This window comes from Coregonus clupeaformis, chromosome 3, assembly GCF_020615455.1.
Source record: "Coregonus clupeaformis isolate EN_2021a chromosome 3, ASM2061545v1, whole genome shotgun sequence".
Lineage (NCBI taxonomy): Eukaryota > Metazoa > Chordata > Actinopteri > Salmoniformes > Salmonidae > Coregonus > Coregonus clupeaformis.
The window spans coordinates 28,293,353-28,312,842 of NC_059194.1; the positions used below are offsets into that span (position 1 = coordinate 28,293,353).

General features: G+C 43.6%; 1 protein-coding gene across 3 annotated transcripts in view; it reads left to right on the forward strand.

Moving 5' to 3' along the window:
* LOC121543569 (testican-1) overlaps window positions 1-4,066 on the forward strand; it is a 278,401-nt gene extending 274,335 nt beyond the window's left edge. For all 3 annotated transcript variants that reach the window (XM_041853558.2, XM_041853577.2, XM_041853567.2), the window contains one exon: window positions 1,082-4,066. In XM_041853558.2, the coding sequence (XP_041709492.2) occupies window positions 1,082-1,278 (197 nt within the window). In that variant the 3' untranslated portion in view covers window positions 1,279-4,066. The remainder of the gene's footprint in view (window positions 1-1,081) is intronic.
* The last annotated feature ends 15,424 nt before the right edge of the window (window positions 4,067-19,490 follow it).

Sequence of the window (19,490 nt, forward strand, 5' to 3'; positions counted from 1 at the left end):
TTTCAGCACAAGAGCACACGCAAACACACACACAAACACCCCTCCAGGATTCCTTTTACAATGTGTCTCATCTGTCTCTATGAGTGTGCTCTTTGATACAGGTGTTGCTGTGTGTGAGAGTGTGTTATCTAGGTCTGTGTAATCTGGGGTGCTGGAGGCAGCCAGCTCGCTGAGTCTTTCTTTAAAGATACCACTGAAGCATGTGGGGAATCTCAATGACAAGGGCTCTGTTCTGTTAGAGCCTTTTTATGGCGCAAATGTTTGTGAGTGTCTCCCACAAAACAAATACTCTCCAGGCCTTTTAGAGGAACAGAAGTTGCCTTTGTCATCATGTTGTTGTTGTTGTTGTTTGTGGAGTGTGGTGGGCATTTGTGTGTACTCCTATCTCTGAAGCGTAGTTCCATTTGACAAAGAGACTAATCTTCTGTGACAATTGCCAGACTGAATGTTGGTGTGGTAAACCCTGCTGCTAATAGAAGATGTGTAATCACCCAGACAGACCTGAGAACAGCCTGGTGAAGCCTGTGAAGTCTAATCTATCTATAGCTGAATGCCTCTGGCTGCCTCTGATTCCCTGCTCATGTATTTGGGATTCAACAGTGTTCCTTTGAAAGGTTTCATGCTTTGAGATCGTGAGCTGGGATAAAGTAGAGCTCAGGCTCACACGGACCACTGGAGGAAGATGACGTTATTTACACTCATCATGCATTGTGTTGTCGGAATAGCACATCTCAATCAAAGGAAGCTGTATGTGGATTGGTTTGTTTGTTTGTTTGTTTGTTTGTTTGTTTGTTTGTCGGTCTGGCTGTCTGTCGGTCGGTCTGTCGGTCAGTCTGTCGGTCTGTCACTCTGTCTGCCTTTCTCAGGCGTATTTTGTCTCTTTCTCTGTCTTTCAGTTTCTGTCTCTCTGCCTGCCTACCTGTCTCTTTGTTACCCGTCTGTCTGTCTCGGTATCTAACCTGTCTGTCTCTCTGTCTCTGTCTCTAACCTGTCTATTTCCCTGTCTCTGTAGGCCCTATCTAACCTGTCTGTCTCTGTCTGTCCGTGTGTCTAACCTGTCTGTTTCTTTGTCTCTGTGTAGAGGAGGACCAAGAGACCTCGGGGGATTTTGGCAGCGGGGGCGGCGTCCTTCTCCTTGATGACCAGGAGGAGGAGCCACCTCGGAGTGGGAGGAGCCGGCAGAAGCAGAGGCGGGGCCGGATCCATCCCAGAGGGGCCATCGAGGATGACGAGGACGAGGAAGATGACAAAGATGACGAGATTGGCTACGTCTGGTAGCTCCGCCCCCACCTGCTCTCCCATCAACCAACCAGGGACTCCCGTTAACTCTGCACAGACCTGAAGCCCTTCCAGCGTCTCCTTCGTCCCACCCCCTACCCCTCAGCATCAGTCCATCTCCAACTGACTTTCCCTTCCTCTTGTTCATAACTTCATTGAAACTTTCTCTTTGTTAATCCTCTCCTACTCGACCTTCATAGAATGTGTCCCCCTCCTACTCTCCTTCAGATAATAGAGACCTATTAAATTCAAACAAAGACTGTCTAGTCTCTTTTAATGTGTTTCCCTCTGCTTCAACTGTCCCCAACTAAGATTGCTCTCTCTTTCTTGCTCTTGCGCCCTGTACCTCGCTCATCTCCCCTTTCTCTCTCTCTATCTGTCTGTGTCTCTGGGAGTCTCGTGTCTGTCTTTGAGGCCAGAGACACATTGGATGTAAATACGTTCACAACAGGAAGGCGAGATTCTGCAGTATGTTCCGTCCCCTGGCCCTTCTGTCAGAGACTGTTCTGTTCTGTGTTCCACTCCTGTCCTCTCTCCTCATGTTCTAGAATACCATATTCTCGGGTTCCAGAATATTCATAGGCTCTTTGCTTGAGAATATTGTTCTTGCTGTTATTGAATGTTCCCGGGTGTCCTAGAATCAGCAAGAGTGATGATGTGTTTTTTTTGCATGTTCCCACTTCTACGCCCATGCTGAAGACATGTTTGGGTGGCCAGATATAACTCTTTATGTAACCCAGAGTATACACATTAGTTTGGTTTATTTGGTGACAATGCCCACATTCGCTGCTGCAGTGCTCTCTTCTGTTGCTATCTTAATGCTGTGCAAACCTCCTCTAATGTAGCTTTTAGAAGTTTAAAACGATGTTGAGAGCCACTAACTGAATAGCAACCTCTGTCTTCAGCTTGAAAGTGCAAAGATATTTATTATCTTTCCATTAATTGATAATTAACATTTTTAACATTTTTTAAAGCTAGTTTTGTACTTTGGTTCAGGTGGAGACAAGCACTTTGTCTGTGGAATTTCAGATCAGAGAAATCCCACAAAGAACCCAGTCACCATTATTCTGACCTGTTTCAAACCTCCATAAACCAGCCTGCAGCTTTAGAGACGGACACAAATATATATTTTTTGAATTCTAACGGTTTGCTTTGAAAAAAATTACTAAAAGCAGCGGGAGTTTAAAAATAACGTTTTACCATAATAGTTTTGCTTGTCGTAGAGTTTGATTTCTGTAGCATTTGGTTTGTATTGTTGACTGAAGAAGTGAAATATTCTAGCTATAGCTTCTATTCTAAATGAGTTCCTGTTTTATTTCAGAATATTTCTGGTTGCAGTCAAGTGAGGTCAGTTATCGTAGTGTATCTACCCCACAAACCGAGATGAGATAGTCGTAACCCATAAGGCAGGCTTATGAACAGTTATAAGCGTTACACAGGTACAGTATAAGCACACACACACAATGCTTAGTGGCATTTCACTTTGATAATGACAGGCCTTGGATGATTGGATGCATATATTCACAGGTCTGAGCCGGGCACTATATGCTTCATTGGGCATGTGATGTAGCGTAATGATATATTGCTTTTGCGTGCTTCGGCCAGTGGGAACCAATCTTGAACAGATTTTTGATTAATGTGTCTGTTGTGATTGACACTTTAGTCCATCCAGCACAGACAACAGCTCCACAGAATACACTATTCTACTCTTCAGCAAGTCAGTTGGCACCACTGATGTTTTCCATTTTCTCTGTGAAATAGAATTGTAGTTACAGGTAGGGACACAGCTAATTAGAAAACAGTCTATCACGACCAAACCCTGCTTGCTCCTTTCACGCTGGCGGAATGCGTGAGTGAGTTTTACAGCCGTGGCTCTCCTCTCATTCATCTAATTTCCCTTATTTGGGTTTTATAGCTCGGAGTCGACACCCGTAGAGTCAGCCTTTCATCTCATTCTTCTCCCAGAGGAGCCTGGGAAACCTGGAGACAGGAAGAGGAACTCAGGGGATGAAAGTGATGTTTGGGGCTTTTTTTCTCCTTCCCTCAAATCTCTCTCCCTTTCTCTAATTCCCATCCTCAATTTTTGGTCTCTGTTCTTATTGCTCTCCCTTTTCTCCCTTCTTCTGTCCACTCCTTATCCCTCTCTAATATTTCCCTTTCTCTCATTCTTATATACACTATATCTGTGTATTTACTAAGAACTGATGGGTGATTTCTCCCTCGGTCCCTTCTCGATCGGTTGGTCCTTTCAGATCACAACATTAACTCATCTAGTCACAACTGATCACTGCATCACAGTGACCTCTAACCCTGATATTGATTGGTTGTTTGTTTATCAGGTCAATAGCATGCATGATGACCCTTTTGTGTTTTGTCCCTTTGAATCTTCAACTCTAACCTCTCTGTGTGTATATCAGCCAGAGAGACAATAAACCTCCCGCTAACACAATACGCACACACACCCACACACACACACAGACTGTAACATACGTGTAACGTTATCTCTTGCTGTAGCAGTGTAAGGCCCCTTCTTTTGATTCTGCAATCAACCTGCCCTTGACCTTTGCCCTCTCATCATAACAGACCCTTGCCCTGTCCTGATGTCACTGCTGTCCCTCCCTGGCCTGCTTGTGTAGTACATAGCTGAGTAACCCTCCCTCTTTTTGGTCCTAGTCGCTCAAACGTCTACAGAAGCGCAATTACATGCAATCCCTAGGTCCTTTGCTGTTGCTGAACTGTCCTCATACACACACATGCACATACACTCCTCTTTATTTGGACAGTGAAGCTAAAATGTTTAATTTGGCTCTATACTCCAGCTATTTGGATTTGACATCAAATGTTTTATATGTGGCGACAGTATAGAATGTCACCTTTTATTTGAGGGTATTTTCATACACATCCGTTTTACTGTTTAGAAATGAAAGTATGCTATGTAAATAGTCCCCCCATTTGAAAATGTCATAAGTATTTAGACAAATTCACTTACAGTGTATTACATTTAGTCAAAAGTTAAGTATTTGGTCCCATATTCCTAGCTTGTGACTCCACAGATTTGTTGGATGCATTTGCAGTTTGCTTTGGTTGTGTTTCATATTATGTTGTGCCCAATAGAAATGAATGGTAAATAATGTATTGTGTCATTTTGGAGTCACTTCTATTGTAAATAAGAATAGAATATGTTTCTAAACACTTCTACATAAATGTGTATTCTACCATGATTACGAATAATCATGAATGAATCATTAATTATGATGAGTGAGGAAGTTACATAGGCATGAATATCATACCCCCCCACAAAAAAAAAAATGCTAACCTCCCCTGTTATTAGTAATGGAGGATAGCATGTCTTGGGGGTATGATCTTTGTGCATCTGTAGCTTTCTCACTCACCATTATTCACGTTGATTTTGTCCAAATACTTATGACACATTTAAATGGGGGGACTACATACATAAAGTGCATTCATTTTTAAACAGTAAAACCGATATGTATGAAAATACCCATTCTGGTCTGTTGCCGCATATACACTGCTAAAAAAAATAAAGGGAACACTAAAATAACACATCCTAGATCTGAATGAATGAAATAATCTTATTAAATACTTTTTTCTTTACATAGTTGAATGTGCTGACAACAAAATAACACAACAATTATCAATGGAAATCACATTTATCAACCCATGGAGGTCTGGATTTGGAGTCACCCTCAAAATTAAAGTGGAAAACCACACTACAGGCTGATCCAACTTTGATGTAATGTCCTTAAAACAAGTCAAAATGAGGCTCAGTAGTGTGTGTGGCCTCCACGTGCCTGTATGACCTCCCTACAACGCCTGGGCATGCTCCTGATGAGGTGGCGGATGGTCTCCTGAGGGATCTCCTCCCAGACCTGGACTAAAGCATCCGCCAACTCCTGGACAATCTGTGGTGCAACGTGGCGTTGGTGGATGGAGCGAGACATGATGTCCCAGATGTGCTCAATTGGATTCAGGTCTGGGGAACGGGCGGGCCAGTCCATAGCATCAATGCCTTCCTCTTGCAGGAACTGCTGACACACTCCAGCCACATGAGGTCTAGCATTGTCTTGCATTAGGAGGAACCCAGGGCCAACCGCACCAGCATATGGTCTCACAAGGGGTCTGAGGATCTCATCTCGGTACCTAATGGCAGTCAGGCTACCTCTGGCGAGCACATGGAGGGCTGTGCGGCCCACCAAAGAAATGCCACCCCACACCATGACTGACCCACTGCCAAACCGGTCATGCTGGAGGATGTTGCAGGCAGCAGAACGTTCTCCACGGCGTCTCCAGACTCTGTCACGTCTGTCACATGTGCTCAGTGTGAACCTGCTTTCATCTGTGAAGAGCACAGGGCGCCAGTGGCGAATTTGCCAATCTTGGTGTTCTCTGGCAAATGCCAAACGTCCTGCACGGTGTTGGGCTGTAAGCACAACCCCCACCTGCGGACGTCGAGCCCTCATACCACCCTCATGGAGTCTGTTTCTGACCGTTTGAGCAGACACATGCACATTTGTGGCCTGCTGGAGGTAATTTTGCAGGGCTCTGGCAGTGCTCCTCCTGCTCCTCCTTGCACAAAGGCGGAGGTAGCAGTCCTGCTGCTGGGTTGTTGCACTCCTACGGCCTCCTCCACGTCTCCTGATGTACTGGCCTGTCTCCTGGTAGCACCTCCATGCTCTGGACACTATGCTGACAGACACAGCAAACCTTCTTGCCACAGCTCGCATTGATGTGCCATCCTGGATGAGCTGCACTACCTGAGCCACTTGTGTGGGTTGTAGACTCCGTCTCATGCTACCACTAGAGTGAAAGCACAGCCAGCATTCAAAAGTGACCAAAACATCAGCCAGGAAGCATAGGAACTGAGAAGTGGTCTGTGGTCACCACCTGCAAAACCAGTCCTTTATTGGGGGTGTCTTGCTAATTGCCTATAATTTCCACCTGTTGTCTATTCCATTTGCACAACAGCATGTGAAATGTATTGTCAATCAGTGTTGCTTCCTACATGGACAGTTTGATTTCACAGAAGTGTGATTGACTTGGAGTTACATTGTGTTGATTAAGTGTTCCCTTTATTTTTTTGAGCAGTGTATATATATTGCCAAATTGTCCAAATAAATACGTAGGGGAGTGTACACACACACACGGACACATACACACACACAATACAGTTTTACGACAACTCCGCTAGTTCAAACACACATATAAATGGCCATATTTGCAAAAGTCTTCTTTGTTAATTCTATATATTTTTTACTTTGTAAAGAGTTAAAGATGACTAATGTTAAAGGGTAATATATTGCTGTGTGAAGGCACTGTGGCTTTGTCCAGTTGCAGACTGAGGTGTGGAAATCGATTGTCCTTAATGTAGCTAGATTCCAGAAGCTCTTTCCATAGAAGCATAGTGCAGTGAGTTTTTGAGTGTCTTATTTTTCCCCTTCTGAAGTTATAATGGAATGTTGATGTTATGTGCTGAAAATACCTTTATTTTATTGTAACAGTTTGTCTGAATAAATTTAAGTCTGTCCTGTCCTGTACCTTCTCTTTGTGATGGTCTTATTTAAATAATGACATTTTGGCTGGACGCACAAACATACAGTGCCTTCAGAAATTCACACCCCTTGACTTTTACCAAATTTTGTTGTTACAGCCTGAATTTAAAATGGATAAAATTGAGATTTTGTGTCACTGGCCTACACACAATACCCCATAATGTCAAAGTGGAATTATATTTTTAGACATTTTTACTAAATAATAAAAAAACAAAATGAAAAGCAGTAAGAATTTGCTTTTCAAGTCATATAATAAATTGCATGGACTCCCTCTTTGTGCAATAAGAGTGTTAAACATGATTTTTGAATGACTACCTCATCTCTGTACTCCACACATACAATTATCTGTAAGGTCCCTCAGTCGAGCAGTGAATTTCAAACACAGATTCAACCACAAAGACCAGGGAGGTTTTCCAATGCCTCGCAAAGAAGGGTACCTATTGGTAGATGGGTAAAAATAAAACAAGAAGACATTGAATATCCCTTTGAGCATGGTGATTAATTACACTTTGTATTGTTTATCAATACACCCAGTCACTACAAAGATACAGGCGTCCTTCCTAACTCAGTTGCCGGAGAGGAAGGAAACCGCTCAGCGATTTCAACATGAGGTCAATGGTGACTTTAAAACAGTTAAAGTTTAATTGATGTATAAGAGAAAACTGAGGATGGATCAACAACATTGTAGTCAATCCACAATACTAATCTAAATGACAGAGTGAAAAGAAGGAAGCCGAATAATAAAATATTCCAAAACATGCATCCTGTTTGCAATTAGGCACTAAAGTAAAACAGCAGAAAATGTGGCAAAGAAATTAAATGTATGTCCTGAATACAAAGCATTATGTTTGGGGCAAATGATAAAAATGAACAGAATAGAGCTAAGCACAGGCAAAATCCTAGAGGAAAACCTGGTCAATGTCTGCTTTCCAACAGACCCTGGGAGACAAATTCACCTTTCAGCAGGACAATAACCTAAAACACAAGGCCAAATATACACTGTAGTTGCTTACGACATTGAATGTTCCCGAGTGGCCTAGTTACAGTTTTGACTTAAATCTATGGCAAGACTTGAAAATTGCTGTTGTAGTGTCGAGTTAAAGTTGCTAGTTATTGCTGTAAACAAAGGAGTCCGCTTATACTGAACTTTGATCATAAGGTTTATTCATATCACAAGATTTCAGCATAAGTTTACGGATGTCATGACCACCCGGAGAGCAGTAGTTCCCCCAAATTGCAATGTCTGCTCTGCCGTTTTTGTCTCTAGCCTATACTTATAAGATATACAAAAATATGGGTGGCTCCCTCTACTGTCCAATCCCCTGTCTACAACACACAGACGTCTCTGTCTTATGTGGCGTCACACTAAAACCATTCCCTTTGACACTAAATAAACATCCTCTCAAGTTCCACTTAAAACCATTAACAAAGTCATAATCTTAATACACTACACTGTCTAGCAATGATCAACAACCAACTTGACAGAGCTTGAAGAATTTTTAAAATAAAATGTGCAAATATTGTACAATCCAGATGTGTAAAGCTCTTAGAGACTTACCCAGAAAGACTCACAGCTGTAATCGCTGCCAAAGGTTTCTATATTTCATTTTCAATAAATGTGGCAAACATTTCTAAAAACATGTTTCACTTTGTCATGGGGTATTGTGTGTAGATGGGGGGTGAGAAATCAATTTTGAATTCAGGCTGTAACACAACATTTGAATTAAGTCAAGGTATATAAATACTTTCTGAAGGCACTGTAAACACACACACACACACACACACACACACACAGACATTCCTGCAGACATACCCAATCACAGCTGCATCGTCAAAATGGGTGTGCGTGTAGGCATACATATGACACGTACTCACTCACTCCCTCACACACTCACGCTTACATGAGCCTCACATTTATTTCTATAACAAGTTTTATAGAGGTTTGGGAGTTGTGTTATTGCATTCTGCAGAGCTTATCCTTCCTCCAAATGCAAATCGCCTATATTGATGTGTCCCAGTGCCATCAGTCAAAGTTAACTCCCCTCATCAGACATGCCTTTGTCTTCATATAATAATATGCTATATTAAATCTATTGATTTGATAATGTCCTTTTTGTACTCAATTTGATTTATGCAGCTGGAGGAAAATCAATTTCTCAGTCTCTTTCCATCTCCATCTTGCTCCATCTCTTCTGTCCTCTCCCTCCTATCATTCTATTTCTCTGAGTCTGTTATGATTGTGGCTTTCTCATAGAAAGGGAGGGAGGGAGGGAGGGAGGGGGAGAGAACGGGAGGGAGGGAGAAAGGGAGGGAGAAAGGGAGGGGGAGAGAAAGGGAGGGAGGGACGGGGAGAGAAAGGGAGGGAGGGAGGGAGGGGGAGAGAAAGGGAGGGAGGGAGGGAGGGAGGGGAGAGAAAGAAAGGGAGGGAGGGAGGGAGGGAGGGAGGGAGGGAGGGAGGGAGGGAGGGAGGGAGGGGTGGGAGGGGGAGAGAAAGGGAGGGAGGGAGGGATGGGTAGAGAAAGGGAGGGAGGGAGGGAGGGAGGGGGAGAGAAAGGGAGGGAGGGAGGGAGGTAGGGAGGGAGGGGGAGAGAAAGGGAGGGAGGGGGAGGAGAGAAAGGGAGGGAGGGAGGGAGGGAGGGGGAGAGAAAGGGAGGGAGGGAGGGGGAGAAAGGGAGGGAGGGAGGGAGGGAGGGGGAGAGAAAGGGAGGGGGGAGGGAGGGAGGGAGGGGGAGAGAAAGGGAGGGAGGGAGGGAGGGAGGAGAGAAAGGGAGGGGGAGAGAAAGGGAGGGAGGGAGGGGGAGAGAAAGGGGGGGAGGGAGGGGGAGAGAAAGGGAGGGAGGGGGAGAGAAAGGGAGGGAGGGAGGAGGGGGGAGAGAAAGGGAGGGAGGGAGGGAGGGGGAGAGAAAGGGAGGGAGGGGGGAGAGAAAGGGAGGGAGGGGGGAGAAAGGGAGGGGGGGAGAAATTTATTTATTTTATTTTATTTTATTTAACCTTTATTTAACCAGGAAGGGCTCATTGAGATTTAAAATCTCTTTTTCAAGAGCGTCCTGGCCAAGATAGGCAGCACCAAGTCATTACAAAAAATTACAGACAGACAACATGAAAAACTACAAGTAATCTAGTAAAAACCATTCATGAATTCACAAGAGTATAACAATATCAAAAACAGCAAATTAAAGACATTGACAGGTCAGGGAATCAGCCTCAAAATCCTTCATCAGAGATTTAAAAACACCAATCGGGACAAGTTCTTCCAGTTTAAAATTATTTTGTAAGGTGTTCCAAGACGATGGCACAGAGTACATAAAAGACCTTTTACCAAATTCAGTTCGGACATTTGGAACAGTTAGCAGGATAAAGTCCAGTGAACGAAGAGAGTACCCACCACATTTCTGAACAATAAAAATGCCCAAATAAAAAGGTAGTAAACCCAAAATGGCTTTGTAAATAAAAGTATACCAGTGACTGAGCCTACGAGTGACTAGAGAAGGCCAGCCAACCCTGGTATACAAAGTACAGTGGTGCAAGGGTTTTGCAGTTTAAAATAAATCTCAAAGTACCATGATAAAGAGTGTCAATTGATCTCAAACACAGAAAGGGAGGGAGGGAGTGAGGGGGGGGAGTTCAGACCTGGTTTGGGCTGTGATCTGTGGCTGGTGGTGTGGATTGATAAAGCTATGGATAGACACTACACATTAGGCACAGATCTAGGGTCAGCCTACCCTTCTCAAATCCATTTGGGATAACGCACAATACTGACCTTAGATCATTGTCTGAACCTAAAGTCGTCTGGGCCTGGTCTCTTGTTTAGTGAACGTCACAGAAACTGAAACTTTCAAAATATGAGCCATGCCAAGACCAAACCGTCTTATCCAAAACTGTAATACTGCTGCAAACATAACCTATTCTCCCAGGAAGTTCGTTCTCAGAGAACTAATATGCCATGGGCTGGATTGATGCAGATGGTTTGAAATGGCTGAATGCTATTTGTTTCCTACTATTTCCCCTGCAGACTCAAGCCAAACAAAGACACTCCAGAAGCCCCAGGGATGCTTTCAGGATGATAGGAACATATGGTAATGTATCTGCTTCCCCTGAGGGACTAGACAGCAGGCGTTATCAGTGAGAGGTGTTGACATAGCATCAACCACCAGGCTAGAATTGACAGGGCATGTTGACAGTTGTCAAACCAGCCCCTCATCTAATTGTCATATTCATTAGCTGAGGGGCTTGATTGTTCCTCCTAAATATAACGTATTATTAATTGCTCTCTCTCTTTTTACTCTAATATTAATACTCAGAAATAACAAATCTGCTGTTGCAGTATAGGACGTTGTATTAGGGACGTGCTTGGTTGGTGAATGGTGAAGGTTAACATAGCATAAATGGCCTATTCTATATATTTAACTTCAACCTGCAACGTTAAGCAGTTTGGGCCTCTATATCCCCACTAAGCACACCAAAAGGTTATGTACAAGAGGGTGGACAGTAACTCTCAAGAGCTCCCTCATAGGTGAAAGGTGATTGGCTTTCGCCCCATGTCACTCAGCGGTGGAGGCAGGCATTGTTTCCCTGGATCCCAATTCCCTTTAGGTGTGACCCCTATGAAATCCATCATTAAGATAGACTGCATGTCCCATCTTCCTTAAATTGAGGTTATTGGGTTAATCCAGCGCGTTAATAAACTCTTAATAGCGGTACACAGTGTGGACACTGAGAGGAGCAGCTACCTCCTTTAGTCTCACCACCTCTCATTGATATTTATGACGCTCCCGCTCTCCGTTCCTGATGAATCCACTTGATATTTGGGTGCAGATCCGTAAATCTCCTGTCTGCCTCTGAGGAGGACGGAAAGAGGAGAAAGAGGGAGAGGTAGAGATTGTGACAAGAATGTAGACTCAGAGATTAGATGGAAAGCACACAGCAAAGCTCCGGCTATGGGCGCCCCAAATCTTAGCATATCCTATCAGAAGCAGCAGCAGCACACAAAACAAACTAGCCAGACACTGCCAGATATGCTCACAAACACACACACGGCAGCTTAAGAAGATGTGTCTTTAGCGGGGATGCTAGTTATTGAAGTGCTGACAATTATGATCCCCTCTCTGAATGTGGCGGAGAGAGAGTGAGTCACAGATTAGCATGGGGAAAATAAAACTTCTGCTTAATTCCCTCTGAGGGGTTCAAAGGTTTTCCCTGGCTCTCTGAGAGCTGCATCTTTACACTCCAAATGGGACATGAAGTTGTCGGAGGGAGAAAAAAAACAGCCAAGCATTAATGGGCCCTTTTATATAACGCCAGAGATTATGAGTCAAATAAATATCAAAGTCATTCAAGTTTGATTTGCACAGCTCCATTTACGCAGTCGTTGATCTTAAGAACAACTAGCTCTCACAGTCTCACGTCAGAATTAGACGTTCATCCATGTTTCTCAAACGTCAAATTTTGAAGATGTTGCAAACGTCACATTTTGAAGTATTTAAGGTTATGTTTAGGCATTAACTCCGAATTTTAAGGTTAGGGTTAAGTTTAGGCATTTACTCCGAAATCTTAAGGTTAGGCATTAACTCAGAAATGGTTATGGTCAAAGTTTGGTAAACCTACTTGTGGTCCTCTGTAGCTCAATTTGTAGAGCATGGCGCTTGTAACGCCAGGGTAGTGGGTTCGATCCCCGGGACCACCCGTATGTAAAAAATGTATGCACACATGACTGTAAGTCGCTTTGGATAAAAGTGTCTGCTAAATGGCATATTATTATTATTATAAGGTAACAGAGCTCACTGTTGCCCCTAGTGGCCAGTTTCCACGTCATCTCCCGACGTCCTCAGTCATTGAAGGAACGTCGAATACTGACTTGTATCACGGATGACCTGGCTGCTTAAAAAAGAGGTGGGCCCAGGTTTAATAAACCCCATGCTGATGGCAATTAGACTGAAGCACTAGCTATGGTTTCATCATTTGACACATTGAGTCCTCAGGGGTGTGTGAACTCCACCATTCAATGGGAAATTCTGAGTCAGAGCCATCAATATAGTTCCCCCTAAGCAATGATCCAAGGTCAGTTTTTGTGTTTTGTCCTGCTAATGGATAAGGCCAGGGTCCTTTCACTGGTAGAGCCATCTCTGTCAACTCCAATGACTGTACTGTGTATGTCTGCTCTCACAGTCTCCTGGGAATCGGGACTAAACTGAATCTGACATTAGTGACAGAGCAGGTGTGATGTGTGGTACACCCAAAGCAGCAGCCCTTCCCTTCTGTTCGGGTTGTGTCAAGCACAGTGACGCCCTTGAACACCACAACATCACTCTCTCCTTCCATCCTCTCCCTCCCCCATCCCTCCATCACTCAGCCCCCCTCTAGCAGATTGCCACAGATGGAAAGTGGAGCAGAGTGGACCTGATGGCATCTGTGTGGGGTTGCTCTAGCCCTAACCCTCCCCCCCACACACACACACACACACACTCTTTATTTTATTTCTCTGCCTCCTCAATGACCAGTCACAACAACACACACAGACGCCATGGACACATGGTCAGCCAACCTACCTGAAGCTAAGGAGTCACCAGAAATGGAGGTGATATTCCAGTGTCTTCCGGACTTTTAATATCTACTGTACACACAGACAGAACAACATATAGGCTACAGCAGAAATAAATCAGGTCTTATGAGTTTCCATCTCTTACCTGTCGGATGTTGCAGAATGATATTACTCTGCGATCACTCTGACCCTAGATGATAGAGAATCTGTTGAGTTTGGCAAAATGTAACTTTTCTGACAAGAACACTGAACACGAGGCCGGATGCATTTCCAGATGACAGATTACAGCTCTGATTGCAGACAGATAGTGATGAATTGGTGTTTATATTATACTGACTGCCTAGCAAACTGCTGCGTCATTTAATCTCTGTAATATGGGTATCAGTGCAGAGGGAAAATTGGAATGGAATCTGAGAGTATGTGGAGCATAGAGATCCTATTCAATTACTAGAGGGGCTATGTCATCAACTCTCAAAGTTCCAGAATGGGGTGAAAATGGCAGCCATTGTGCTCAGGGAGAAATCCAAAACCAGTCTAATTGGAATGAATGGCAGAAGAGGCATAGCTGATGCATTTCCTGATTTTACATATGGAGGAAAATAAAAGTTGTGTGACATATCAGAAATTGTGTAATATAAATATTGTCAACCTAAACTATTGTCATATCGTTATAAATACAGTTTATTAGGGTTTCATACCAATTGTCTCCATACAATATATGTAAACAGGCCATAAATGTCTCAATTCGTGTTTTCTTGGAAAGCTGTGTGTTATTACATGATACAATATCAGTACTTTTACAACTTATCTAAGTCCTATCATCAACTGATTTCAGCCATAGATGTGGTAAAGAGGTCAATGGAACTCGACCAAAACAATGGAAATATGCCATGGAAACGCTTGGGGGAAAGATGCTGTTGTGGAAAGAGTGCGCAAAGCTGTCATCAAGGCAAAGGGTGGCTATTTGAAGAATCTTAAATATAAAATATATTTTGATTTGTTTAACACTTTTTTGGTTACTACATGATTCCATATGTGTTATTTCATAGTTTTGATGTCTTCACTATTATTCTACAATGTAGAAAATAGTAAAAATAAAGAAAAACCCTTGAATTAGTAGGTGTGTCCAATTTTGACTGGTACTGTATATCTGTTATAGTACCATAGGTTTTTCTCTAGTGAATCAATGCTGTCATCTAGTGGTGCAAAACTGGGCCTGACTTTGGAAGAAATAATGTAGATTTTGTAGAACTTTCAACTCCACATTGCCTATAGATTTTTTTTATTTTATTATGCAATTGACCCTTTGGACATACTCAATATTCTGAAGAGGAAAATAGATGCTTCCATAATTGACAAAATCCATCATTCCACCAAACAAACTTAGGTAATGTGATATTAACCTCCCGAGTGGCGCAGTGGTCTAAGGCACTAGCTGTGCCCCTAGAGATCCTGGTTTGAATCCAGGCTCTGTCGTAGCAGGCCGTGACCGGGAGACCCATGGGGCGGCGCACAATTGGCTCAGCGTCGTCCAGGGTAGGGGAGGGAATGGCCGGCAGGGATGTAGCTCAGTTGGTAGAGCATGGTGTTTGCAACGCCAAGGTTGTGGGTTCCATTCCCATGGGGGGCCAGTATGAAAAATAATGTATGCACTCACTAACTGTAAGTCGCTCTGGATAAGAGCGACTGTAAATCTAAAATGTTATGACTGGTATTTTAATTTCATGACATTGCTTAGCTAACACGGGGGCCCCACCGGGGTGTGTGCTTAGTCCTTTCCTCTGCTCCATGTTCACCCACGACTGAGTTGCCACGCACCAACACCATCATCAAATTTGCTGACGACGCGATGGTGGTATGCTTTTTCACAGGTGACAATGATACAGTCTACAGGGAGGAGGTCAATGACAACAACCTCTCCCTTAACGTCAGTAAGACCAAGGTGCTGATCGTGGACTACAGGGAATGGAGAGGGGGGAGGGGTCTTCAAGTCCCTTGGTGTCCAAATCACTAAGGACTTAAAATGGTCCACGCCCACGCACACAGTTGTGACAGTACCTCTTCCCCCTCAGGAGTTTGAAAAGGTTTGGAATGGGTTCTACAGCTGCACCATTGAGATCATCTTGACTGGCTGCATCACCGCTTGGTATGGAAACTGCACCGCCCTCGATCACATGGCGCTACAGAGGGTGGTGCGGACAGCCCAGTACATCCAGGACATCAACGTATTATATCAGGTGGTGTGAAAGGAAGGCCCGGAAGATTGTTAAAGTCTCTAGCCACCCAAGCTATAGACTGTTCTCTTTTCTTCTGCATGGCATGTGGTACCGATGCATCAAGTCTGACACCAACAGGCACCTGAACAGCTTCTATCCCCAACCATAAGACTACTAAATAGCTAACAAAATGGCTACACAGACTATCAGAGTTGACCCTTGTAATTTATTTTCTCTCGATGCACCCTCTCAGGACTCTAAACACTCATGCACACCGACACACACACATAAACACTCACTTAATTTGCTCACACACACATAACAGGTCCCCTGTAGCTCAGTTGGTAGAGCTTGGCGCTTGCAACGCCAGGGTGGTGGGTTCGTTTCCCACGGGGGGCCAGTATGAAAAATGTATGCACTCACTAACTGTAAGTCGCTCTGGATAAGAGCGTCTGCTAAATGACTAAAATGTAAATGTAAATAACATTTATACTGACTACAAACATATACAACCAAAAGTATGTAGACACCTGCTCATTCCAAAATCATGGGCATCAATATGGAGTTGTTCCCCCCTTTGCTGCTATAACAGCCTCCACTCTTCTTTGAAGGCTTTCCACTAGATGTTGGAACATTGCTGCAGGGACTTGCTTCCATTCAGCCACAAGAGCATTAGTGGGGTCGGGCACTGATGTTGGACGATTAGGCATGGCTCGCAGTCGGCGTTCCAATTCATCCCAAAGGTGTTCGATGGGGTTGAGGTCAGGGCACTGTGCAGGCTAGTCAAGTTCTTCCACACCGATCTCGACACACCATTTCTGTATGGACCTTGCTTTGTGCATGGGGCATTGTCATGCTGGAACAGGAAAGGGCCTTCCCCAAACTGTTGCCACAAATTTGAAAGCATAGAATTGTCTAGAATCCACCTAACTTTACAGTTGGGGCAGGTAGCGTTCTCCTGCCAGATGGTGAAGCGTGCTTCTTTGCTCCAGAGAATGCGTTTCCACTGCTCCATAGTCCAATAGCGGCGAGCTTTCCACCACTCCAGCCGACGCTTGGCATTGTGCATGGTGATCGTAGACTTGTGTGCGGCTGCTCGGCCATGGAAACCCATTTCATGAAGCTCCCGACAAACAATTATTGTGCTGAAGTTGCTCCCAGAGGCAGCTTGGAACTCGATAGTGAGTGTTGCAACCAAGGACAGATGATTTTTACGCGCTACGCGCTTCAGCACTCAGCGGTCCCATTCTGTGAGCTTGTGTGGCCTACCACTTCGCGGCTGAGCCATTGTCGCTCCTAGATGTTTCCACTTCACAATAACAGCACTTACAGTTGACCGGGGCAGCTCTAGCAGGGAAGAAATTTGACGAAGTGACTTGTTGGAAAGGTGGCATCCTATGACGGCGTCACGTTGAAAGTCACTGAGCTCTTCAGTAAGGCCATTCTACTGCCAATGTTTGTCTATGGAGATTGCATGGCTGTGGGCTTGATTTTATACACCTGTCAGCAACAGTTGTGGCTGAAATAGCCGAATCCACTAATTTGAAGGGGTGTCCACATACTTTTGTATATATAGTGTATCTACCGCTATCATACTCTAGATTGGTTTATAAATTACCAATCAAATCGTAAACAATGTGTAATGGTGAATGGTTGTAAATCGGAGTCCAAAGAGTTGTTCTCAGGTGTTCTGCAAGGTTCTATTTTAGGCCTACTGTTGTTCATTTTGTATATCAACAACATTGGGGATCATATTGAAACAGCGGATGTTCTTTTTTATGCAGATGATACTGTTCTTTATTCAAGTGGTAGTAGTTTATCTTTAGCTTTTGAAAATGCCCAAAGAGCATTTAACACCATACAACAGAATCTGTATGATTTTAAGCTGGTTCTGAATTCGGTTAAAACGAAATGCATGGTATTTTCAAATGGCAGGCATGTTACTAATCATGTTATTGCTACATTGGATGGACATACTATAGAGCAAGTCAAAGTGTACAAATATTTGGGAGTGTGGGTGTATGACAAGCTGAGCTTCACTGTTCATGTGGAGAACTTGATAAGGAAGCTCAAAATGAAAATAGGTTTTTATTACCGGCATAAGGCCTGTTTTTCTCTGGAGGCCAGGAAGGAGCTGGTACGATGTACATCACTGACGGCTTTAGATTTTAGTGATGTTATATACAGTTGAAGTCGGAAGTTTACATACACTTAGGTTGGAGTCATTAAAACTCTTTTTTCAACCTCTCCACAAATTATTTGTTAACAAACTATAGTTTTGGCAAGTCAGTTAGGACATCTACTTTGTGCATGACACAAGTAATTTTTCCAACAATTGTTTACAGACAGATTATTTCACTTATAATTCACTGTTTCACAATTCCAGTGGGTCAGAAGTTTACGTACACTAAGTTGACTGTGCCTTTAAACAGCTTGGAAAATTCCAGAAAATGATGTCATGGGGAAAATCAAAAGAAATCAGCCAAGACCTCTGAAAAAAATTGTAGACCTCCACAAGTCTGATTCATCCTTGGGAGCAATTTCCAAACGCCTGAAGGTACCACGTTCATCTGTACAAACAATAGTATGCAAGTATAAACACCATGGGACCACACAGCCGTCATACCGCTCAAGAAGGAGACGCGTTCTGTCTCCTAGAGACGAACGTACTTTGGTGCGAAAAGTTCAAATCAATCCCAGAACAACAGCAAAGGACCTTGTGAAGATGCTGGAGGAAACAGGTACAAAAGTATCTATATCCACAGTAAAACAAGTCCTATATCGACATAACCGCTCAGCAAGGAAGAAGCCACTGCTCCAAAATCGCCATAAAAAAGCCAGACTACGGTTTGCAACTGCACATGGGGACAAAGATCATACTTTTTGGAGAAATGTCCTCTGGTCGGATGAAACAGAAATAGAACTGTTTGGCCATAATGACCATTGTTATGTTTGGAGGAAAAAGGGGGACGCTTGCAAGTCAAAGAACACCATCCCAAACGTGAAGCACGGGGGTGGCAGCATCATGCTGTGGGGGTGCTTTGCTGCAGGAGGGACTGGTGTACTTCACAAAATAGATGGCATCATGAGGAAGGAAAATTATGTGAATATATTGAAGCAACATCTCAAGACATCAGTCAGGAAGTTAAAGCTTGGTCGCAAATGGGTCTTCCAAATGGACAATGACCCCAAGCAGGACAACAAAGTCAAGGTATTGGAGTGGCCATCACAAAGCCCTGACCTCAATCCTATAGAAAATGTGTGGGCAGAACTGAAAAAGCGTGTGCGAGCAAGGAGGCCTCCAAACCTGACTCAGTTACACCAGCTCTGTCAGGAGGAATGGGCCAAAATTCACCCAATTTATTGTAGGAAGCTTGTGGGAGGCTACCCGAAAAGTTTGACCCAAGTTAAAAATGTAAAGGCAATGCTACCAAATACTAATTGAGTGTATGTAAACTTCTGACCCACTGGGAATGTGATGACATAAATAAAATATGAAATAAATAATTCTCTCTACAATTATTCTGACATTTCACATTCTTAAAATAAAGTGGTAATCCTAACTGACCTAAAACAGGGAATTTTTACCAGGATTAAATGTCAGGAATTGTGAAAAACTGAGTTTAAATGTATTTGGCCCTCCTGTAGCTCAGTTGGTAGAGCATGGCGCTTGCAACGCAAGGGTTGTGGGTTCGTTTCCCACGGGGGGCCAGAATGAAAAATGTATGCACTCACTAATTGTAAATCGCTCTGGATAAGAGCGTCTGCTAAAAAAACAAAAAAATGTAACTTCCAACTTCAACTGTATATGCAGGCCTCAACCACTACCCTGAGAGCACTTGATTCAGTACATCATGCGGCCCTCAGGTTCATTACCAATCAAAACCA